At 35.4% G+C, this 9,535-nt stretch overlaps 1 protein-coding gene across 2 annotated transcripts; it reads left to right on the top strand.

Moving 5' to 3' along the window:
• The first annotated feature begins 602 nt into the window (after window positions 1-602).
• Window positions 603-9,062, top strand: LOC129002949 (m7GpppN-mRNA hydrolase-like). 2 transcript variants are annotated; one of them, XM_054431087.1, is made up of 7 exons: window positions 603-853; window positions 1,870-2,035; window positions 3,422-3,640; window positions 4,205-4,470; window positions 5,361-5,529; window positions 7,206-7,335; window positions 8,595-9,062. In XM_054431087.1, exons 1-7 carry the CDS (start codon window positions 783-785, stop codon window positions 8,726-8,728), a joined length of 1,155 nt encoding a protein of 384 aa, XP_054287062.1. In that variant the 5' UTR covers window positions 603-782; the 3' UTR covers window positions 8,729-9,062. The 2 variants fall into 2 exon arrangements, with proteins under 2 accessions (XP_054287062.1, XP_054287061.1); XM_054431086.1 differs by having other exon boundaries at window positions 5,361-5,604.
• Window positions 9,063-9,535: the final 473 nt, after the last annotated feature.

Raw genomic sequence — 9,535 nt, 5'->3', positions numbered from 1 at the left:
GTTGTTGTTCAGTGATAGACGTCACGTCCCATAAGATAACATGGCAGACAGGTGACATCAGTTCATTAATTAATTCGCACTTTATTGAGTTAATTTTTAATTTATGAACATAAATGTATTAAGATATTGAAAATAAAACATACAGAATTAATTGAAAATTGAAACAATATGAATTAAAATCTATATCTGTACATTTTTAAGCGGAGTCAATATTGTCATAGTCCAGTAATCAATCTTTCGTAAATACACAAATACCATTAGTTGCTTCCAAAAAAATTAGCTGTTACAACACCACTTGCGACGTTGCCAGTTCGAAAGCCGCGGCCTGGAGTTAAAGGCGGCCGTGCCAGAGCGTTACTGGTGATTGATAAATATTTTATTTTTTAATACTTACAATCATGGTTCATAATCAAGTAACCAAAAACAAATATACATACAAACTAAACAGAGAACAGCAGCATTTCATGCAAGAAAATAATATAACCGATAGTACAAGGAAAATTGCAAAACCTCTACTCAATCTCTTCTATCCGTATTCCGTAGTCAATTTGTTTGTTTGTCAATGTCACTGACTTGTTTTTCTTGTCTGCCAGTGATCGTTATAATACAATAGGTATGAAATGAATCTTGTGACAGAACAAGTACACATTAGCAATTTTGTTTTTAATATATTTTGAAGAATATAAATTAGTTTATAAAAAACATACCTTTTCATTCTAACTTCGTCAACTAAACTGAATAATATCGTACTAATTCAAGCTGCTTTTTTAGAAGAGCAAGAGATGGATTTGAACTTCACTAGCAAGCCAGGGGAACATACAATTCCACTCGATGTTATCAATGATTTAAGCAGGTAATTCTAGTTTTTCTGAAGAATATTACCTTTAAATGGCTATTGGAATAACCTAATACCACTTAGCCAAGTCTCCCCGATTTCCATAGCCTAAAAGGTCGGATTTAATATCTAGTCTTTTCCAGTTTGATTTGGAAAGTGCTGGTTTAATCATGATTTGGTTTGCCTTTGAAGTTAAAGGCCTATGCCTACTCCAGACATATTTTGTGCTAAATATTATATTTATATGGTAAATATGCATTTAAGTGTCTGCACCCGATTTTTGAAAATGTTTGGCCTATTCTAGGCTACTCTAAATGCAATGCTGATCCCAAAAATGACGTCATTTGTCCGTGGAAAACGACAATAAACCCAAAAAATTACCAAATTGTCCAAAAACTTTCAAAACACTTAACGAATCTGCATAAGGCACGACCTACCTAATGACTAAATAAGAACTGATAAGCCTTCAATGATCGACTCAAGGTCCCTTTTCTGGATATACCTTTGACGTTTGGTAATCTTTGCTCTCCATTCCACTTTGTATCTAACCAGGGGCGGCTCCAGGAATATTTTCTTGGGTAGGCATGACAAGGATCAAGAAGGAGTTTGGTCTGGGACGAGAGGTTTGTGGGGCAAAAAGGGGGAATTTTAAAATTTAAATGCAAAGTAATGAGGTTTAACTTAATGCTTTCTTTTTATTTACATAGGCTAATTTAATTTCTTTATTTATTTATAATTTTACCTATGTTGGTCTCTGACAGGCCCAAACTCGCTTCAAATTCTTGATAGGTATATCAACTGAATTTAACCATTAGGCTACTTAAGTTATTTCAATGCTGACTAACCGCATTTTGTATGACTGACATGGTCATAATTGGTTTAACTATCAGCACAGGTGCTTCTTTACTAACTTAACTTATAGTATACCCGTATTATATTGTATTATATAGCCTATTATATTATATATAACTTAAGTATATTATAGGCTACTTGGATGAAACCATAAGTTAAGTCTAATCAGGTAATATTTTCAGCCGATTCATTATCAACATTCCTGAAGAAGAGAGACGAGACCCAGTGAGGGTCCTGTTTCAGGTTGAACTCGCTCACTGGTTCTATTTAGATTTCTACTGTGCTGAATCGTACCCAGTCAAGTTCAAACCTTGCAGCATGAAAGAATTTACAACTCACATATTCCAGGTATTGCGGTATAAGTTACATGCTTAACCCTTCGTCTGTGTCTTTGATTTTAAAACATGATTGGTGACGCTCAGAGTTTTTTTCCGGGTGTTGAAAAATTAGACAAAAAATGTGTTTTGTACATATAAATAATTCAAGCATGTAAACTTAAGTTATTCAAGCCATTTATAACCAATAAATTGTAAATAAAATCAATAAAAACTTTTCCTTTGCATATTTATTAAATACATAGCAAACATAAGCAACACGATCGGTGACACATGGATTTTTTTCCGTGTGTTAAAACATTAGACAAACAATATTTATATATATATATTAATACTAAAACATATAAAAACCATGTATAATAAATAAAATTGTTCATGAAATAAATAAAAACTCTTACTTTATATATTTATAAAAAATATAAAGCAAACAAAAACAACAACACCATTGGTGACTGACGGAGCCGGTCTCCGTGCTACGCGATTGTTTGGGCTTCAACTGATTAATAGGGGTTTTGCGGGGGAGGTGTGAGATCTAAATAATTTTCAACCGGTTCCTAGAAAGATGCATGCAAGGTAGGCCCTACTGTTACGGTATTCGTAAAGTTACAGGCTGGCGATAATACATATTTGTCTAAAAAAAACAAATGCACCCGGAGGAAAACTCCGTGGTGTCACAGACAAAGGGTTAACAGAAACTGTAAGGATTTTCTAAGTAAGTTTTTGGTGCTATTTCACGTTCATAAGTAAGCGACAAATTGGTCATATTACCTAACAACAATCATTTCTTCTTCTAGATGACAGTCGTTGTAATGCTAAATAATAAGTAGTTTTATTAGCCTATATTCTGCTTTTGAAAAAGCCATTTTGTCCATAAGGTAGAGTTAAATTTAACTTTAAAGTATTAATGATGAGCCACTCGCACACGTCTATTAATTTTTGTACAGTTCATTAATACACAATGGCAATTTAGGCTTTAACGTTCAACCTGGTTGGTTCAGCATACTATATTTTGCTAATCTAGTACAATTTATTCTTTTAGGTAGGCTACAATAAAAGAACCTCACACTAACTCGACAATCAACAGGAGACAGGGTACATGAAAAAAACAGGTTTTTAAGAACAGTTAGTTTTAATTGTATGTTTTGGTTTAAGTTTACAACCCCCCCCCCCCCAAACTTGACAATCTCTTCTTCCACAAATTGTCTAGTTAGTGAGGTTTTATTGTAGGCCTATTAAAAGTGTTAAATAAATTGATATCTGTAGATAATCTATGTCACAGCAAGGTCTCTTAAATGATCCAGACCTAGATTCACATTAAGGTAGACATCCTGATTACAAATAGTTTTATTCTTAAATTGAAGAGTGAACTATTCTGAAATCCTCATATGCATTGCTTCAGCATATTCCTACGCTGCAACAGTACGTGAGCAACGTTGACGAGGTGATCAGCACATGGAAGGAGTACAAGCAGGCGGTGCCGACGTTTGGCGCCATCCTACTGTCCCAGGACCTCACACATGTGCTACTGGTGCAGAGCTACTGGGCTAAGAGCTCCTGGGGATTCCCCAAGGGCAAAGTGAACCAGGACGAGGAGCCTCATAAGTGCGCTGCCCGAGAGGTACGTCTTGTGAAGGGTTTTGTTATTTATTTTAAACAAATGGGAACTCTTTCTAAAATATTTTGTTGGTTTTGGATTCATGTAACAATATACCAAACAAAACAAATGACTATACGATAGATTATAAACAAATTAACATTCCTGAGTTTTTTGGATTTTTTTAAAGGATAGCAGACTTACCTGAGTGGGAAAGAGTCCAAACTGGCACAAGAAACACAAAACTTTACACTACATACACACAACATTAGAATATCTTACTGTCATTTACAGCATTTTCAATTAAGGATTTCACTTGCCACCATATTGGGCCTAAAGAAAACACTCTCTTCCTTAGTTGAAAATGCTGTCAGTAAAAGTGAAATATTCAAATTGTTTGTGTACATAGTGTAAAGTTTTGTGTTTTTATGACAGTTTGGACTTTTTCCCATTCAGGTTTAAGCCTATTATCCTCTTAAAAATCCTAAAAACCTTGGCCCTTTTGTTGTATGTTACTTTCTTGACATTCCTGAGTGCTAGCTTATTGATAATATTTTTCATTTTTTAAATTAACTTCTCTCTCAACAGGTTCTTGAAGAAACGGGATTTGACATCAGTAATCTTCTCAATCAAAATGAATACATTGAGGCTACAATTCATGAACAGCTGGTCAGGCTGTACATCATCCCTGGAGTACCTCTGGATACAAAGTTTGAACCAAAAACAAGGAACGAGATCAAGGCTGTGGAATGGTTCCCAGTTTCTGACTTACCGAGCAACAAGAAAGACGTCACTCCGAAAGTGAAAATGGGGGTGAACACCAACTCTTTCTTCATGGTACTTCCTTTCATCAGGTATAACATTGAAAATATAATAATAATATCTATGGTTCTTACCGTCAACGCAATCAGGGGTAATATTCCACTACGGCCGTTTCGGAGATGACTCCATTGTCAGGTGCGTAGTGGTACACTAAACTATAGTCTTGTCACATTTAACACGAATTGTCTTCATTGCATTGCGTCAGGGGTTGAACAAATTTGATTTGGCGCAATGCAAATGAAGACAATTTGTTTTAAATGTGACAAGACTATAGTTTAGTGTACCACTACGCACCTGACAATGGAGTCATCTCCGAAACGGCCGTAGTGGAATATTACCCCTGATTGCGTTGACGGTAAGAACCATAGATATTATTATTTTATTTGATTTATTGCTGAGGATGTATTATTGCAGTAGTATAATAGTGATCTTAAGTCTATGTTATATATTATTTTGTTTTATATTATCGAAAGACTTGCCAATCATATTCATCTTTTATCTTACCATATAGTTCTAATCCCATATTCCTGTTACTTATTCCTTACTTACTCCCATGGCCGTGGCATTTGACCTCGCTAACAAGCCTCCATTGCTCCCAGTCTGCTGAATCTCCTTGCCTTGTTCTCAATTTTTGCAAATCTTTCTCCATCTGGCCCTTCTAGTATGTTCCAATTCTCAAGTCCTTTTAACAAATATTGGTCTGATTCATTGTAGTTCCTTCCTGATCCGAGGCTGTTTGTTGGTTATACGTTAAGTATAGTTATGGATTTTTTACAGAGCTTGTTGTCAGCCTAGGGTTCAACCTCAACCTGGAGGATATCATTTCTAATCTTGCTCCTACCTCATGAAGACCTGTACGGCAAGGGAGGCCTTATTCTTTATTTATATAGACTTATTCCTTACCTTTTATCTTGGATTGCAGGAGGATCAGAAAGTGGATACAAGAAAGGCAGCAGAAGAACACACGAGGCAGACAGAGGTACAAGTCTATGGGTGAGCTGGAGGTACGACCGAGGGAGATGGAGGGGATGCTGGGTAGCACCAGTGTCGGACCTAAAGCTAAGAGAAACACCTCGTCTATGGTGCCGCAGGTGAACGCAACCGTCAAGTATATGTTCAGCATGCTTTTACAAATTGAACAGTGTCGCCGATTTGGAATGACGATAGTAAGATTGAACCACTTTTCACATTTAATATTAATACAGTTTTCTCTCTGTGTGATAGGCTTTCACAGTTGATAAAGGTAGATCCTAGTCTTCAGGTGACTATGTAGACGAAGATGAAGTAGTTACTGACATTGCAGACGCGATACAGCACTTAATACCAACTATTCACTAGTGTTAGTGCCTTGGGACTGCTGTGCCGCTTCTGCAATGACGGCAACTATTCACCTACTTCATCTACGTGGTCATCTCCTGAAGACCAAGATCTACCATTTACATTTGACTCTTGTTAATCTGCTTCTTACAGGATCAAGAATGTAAAAGAATCATTGGATTGTCAAAAATGAGCACTATGACTTAAAAAAGTCAAGTAATGAAACCTTGTTCTTGATTGTTGGGTCAAATAGTTCACTTTAGACTTTTTTACAAAAAATCTCATGTCTAATAAATACGTTTTAATAAAACAACTTTTTTATTTAGTTTGTTAACTCATGTGAATGGATTTCAAAGACCTGAAATGGTTGAAATCTATTCAATCAGGCTATACAGTAGACTCCCTCATATCTGGACTCCTCGGGACCGAGGCCAGTCCGGATAGCGGGTTTTCCGATTAAACCGACGTCCCCCAAAAACTCGTAAAAACGGACCGTTTAAATGCATATTTGACTTAAATTTAAGAGAGCATTGTATTTAGACGTGTGATCAATGGTCTCAAATCTATTCCAGTCCGGTTAAACCAACTGGTTAAAAGGTGTCCCGATAAGAGGGAGTCTACTGTAGCAATATTTTGTATCCATAGTTGTAAAATTGTTTGTGAAATGTATTTAATGTTTTTACTACTTGCACATTTTGATAAAATCTTTATAGCTGAAATCACAGCTTATTCATTCATTAATTTTTAGACCAACACAATCTGAATTCTGTTATTCCTGCAGATTGGATGAGAAAAATTTTTGCTTAATCTTTGATCATAACAGCATGTTCTTTTTGTAGACAAAATTTGAGTTTTTATTGTAAACTAGCTGTAACCCGCGGGCTTTGCCCCGTTTAACTTCTTAATTTTTAAGATTATCTCGTTCGCATGGCTCAATCACGTCCTGGTTGAAGTTTGTTCGCTACGCTCACTCAACTTTAGGTTGGAGCTCGTTCGCTGCGCTCACTTGCCTACAGGTTAAAGTCCAGGTTGAAGTTCGTTCGCTACGCTCACTCACCTTTTGGTTGCAAATTAGCTGTTGTCATAAATGTAAAAGAAATAATAGTGCTGCATCCTGTTGGTAATCCTTGTAACTTTAATGCTATTGAACATCATAGAACAGAACCAACTTGTTTAATTGAAACAGCTGTTAAGATTCAATAATTCCATTTCTCATAAGGTTAACATGGGAAACTCCAGAGCCACTGGGGCGGAGCCCGAAAGGATTTTTGAAATAAGAATATGCCTATATGTTAATCGGGAATGTGAGCTATCATCATGCCAAATTTCAGCCCAATCCGACCAGTATTTTTCGCGTTCACTTGTCACAAACATACATCCATACATCCATACATCCAAACTTTCTCATTTATAATATTAGTAGGATTGTAACTATTTTTTACCATTACAGACAGAAATAGACACTTCAAGACAGACTCCGCAAGCAGTCAAATCTTCTTGCGCGTCTCCTCCTCGTAATTCCGGCCGCAAGGAACGCAAGCAGAACACAAAGGCAAGAAAGCAGCTGTTAGCCAATCAAGGTGCGTTCTCGTTCTGTTACTACTTGAAACGTATACTGTAAACACTATGGAAATAATCTCATAAATGTAAAATGTAGAACTTTAGCGTAATCCAGAAAGACGGGGATAGTACTGTGGTTGAACCAACACGAGTCTGCCAAATTTGATTTTGTCTTGTTTTTGAATAGTCAGTTATTTTACCCGAGTTATTGGTGTTATTTTATTCATTTGTCCACAATGACTGTTTAAAATATCATAAACTAATTATAACAAAAAATTAAATTCAAACAAAGAAGTTGTTGGTGATACTGTTACCAGTCTTTCAAATGTACAGTAGACTCCCTCTTATCCAGACTCCTCGGGACCGAGGCCAGTCCAGATAACGGGTTTTCGGTTAAAACGACGTCCCCAAAAACTTGTTATGAAACCCAAATATTTGACTTAAATTTAGGAGAGCATTGTATTTAGACACCTGATCACTGGTCTAAAATCTTTTCCACGAGAACAGTCGTTTCAGTACCGCCAACTTCCTGCCGATCTAGTCCGGTTAAACCGACGTATTGATAAAAATTTTGTCCGGTTAAAGAGATGTCATTTTAAGTGTAGTCCAGTTAAACCGATGCCCTGGTTAAAAGGGGTCTGGATAAGAGGGAGTCTACTGTACATTCTTCTCTCTGTCAGTATTTTCTGTAGATGTGTTAGCTAACTATTTTTAAGCCCAAAAAGATAATATATGGACCATTATGAGTAACAAATAAAAATGTGAATTTAGAACTACTAATGCAAGCTTAACTAAAATGAAATAATTTTTCATGACTTTGAAACTTTGAATTAGATCACACAACTTCATAAAACTTAAAACTGAATAAAATTACTGTAACAATCCCTCATAACTAGGGATGGAGGGGATTGTATTGTAGTTTGGGATAAGAATTTTATACGTGTGCAACAAGAAAAACGTATGTTACGGAAATCCACATCTTCCTGCATTGTGGAGACAACATTGGTTTCTGCAAGTTTAGTGATATTGTGGACTTCTCCAGGGATCGCAAGACATAATGATCATTCCATGCAATCACACCGAAATTGCTGACGGTTTGGAAAAAAAATCCTGTCCCAAGAAAATCTAAAATTTAATGTAGTTCTGCTAAAAATTAGTAAAATATTATTGTTAAGCAAATTTCCCAAAATTTTGAGACCAGTTCCATCTCTAGTTCAAATATTATACCATTAGATGTTCAAGTTTGTTGATTTAAAAAATTTAATTTGGGGTTTTTCAGATGGAGAAAGATCCAAACCAGTCAAAAATGGTACTAAAAAGTTACCGAACGACCCACTGCCACTTGACTTTAAGGCACCGTCATGGATGAACTTCAAATTCAATCGTCAAGCGATTCTGCAAACATTGGGTTGATTGTGAGCTAGAAAAGTTCCATTTGAGGTATTATTAATTTATATTATCCAAGAAATTTGATTATTCTAAACACATTTATCCTAGAAAATGTTGTCAATTTGAAATTATCTACACTATTGTTGAACAATTCTGTTTTTATTTAGTATTTAATCTGCACTTGTTTTAATCAAATATATTTTAAAGGTATTATAACATATTACCTTAAAACGGGAAATATTTTATTATTATAGATTCATTACAATGGAGGTGAATTAAAATGATTGTTGGAACAGTTATGTTTTAATTGTTTAATTTAGTCTAGTTGAAATATGGCAATCATTGTTGATTTTAGGAAGACTGATTTGTATTTTTGTTTTATAGTTTTTATACAATTTTGTAAAATAAATAGTAGATACAATTTGTGTTTTACATAAACTCATTTATTGCACCTTCTCTTGTTGTTAGTGAAATCTTTTATCACATGAATAAAAAAAATACATTTTGAACTCCAAATGGGAAAATGTTTCACAATAGATTCCTAAACTATTCCCCGTCATTAAGTACTGTATATATTATTTTCTATAATGGTTGCAGTAATAGTGACCATTAAAACATGGTTCAACATAGTTGTTAAACCATTCAAACCATAGAAGTCTCATATGGTATGGTATCTGATTGAAGTAGGTACTTTGATGAGCAATTCCAGGTCTGTGTCCAACAGAGTAGAGGAGGTTTATAATTAATTAAATAGTCTGCTTTGTACGAATCCTACAGTACAGGCTGGCCACCTGTGTGTGAAAACTTATCAGTAAGGTTTAAACAACTACC

Source organism: Macrosteles quadrilineatus, unplaced genomic scaffold (assembly GCF_028750875.1).
Source record: "Macrosteles quadrilineatus isolate MER2022 unplaced genomic scaffold, UCM_ALF_1.0 Scaffold_9__3_contigs__length_116548681, whole genome shotgun sequence".
NCBI lineage: Eukaryota > Metazoa > Arthropoda > Insecta > Hemiptera > Cicadellidae > Macrosteles > Macrosteles quadrilineatus.
The sequence above is the reverse complement of the archived record's forward strand: the minus strand, read 5'-3'. Positions and strand labels throughout refer to the sequence as shown.

Bases quoted from the DNA above. Each gene is read 5' to 3' on its own strand.
- LOC129002949 (XM_054431086.1), top strand. From the start codon at position 783: ATGGATTTGAACTTCACTAGCAAGCCAGGGGAACATACAATTCCACTC. The intron at 3,641-4,204 runs GTACGTCTTGTG...CTCTCTCAACAG, and splicing joins ATAAGTGCGCTGCCCGAGAG to GTTCTTGAAGAAACGGGATT. The intron at 4,471-5,360 runs GTATAACATTGA...CTTGGATTGCAG, and splicing joins ATGGTACTTCCTTTCATCAG to GAGGATCAGAAAGTGGATAC.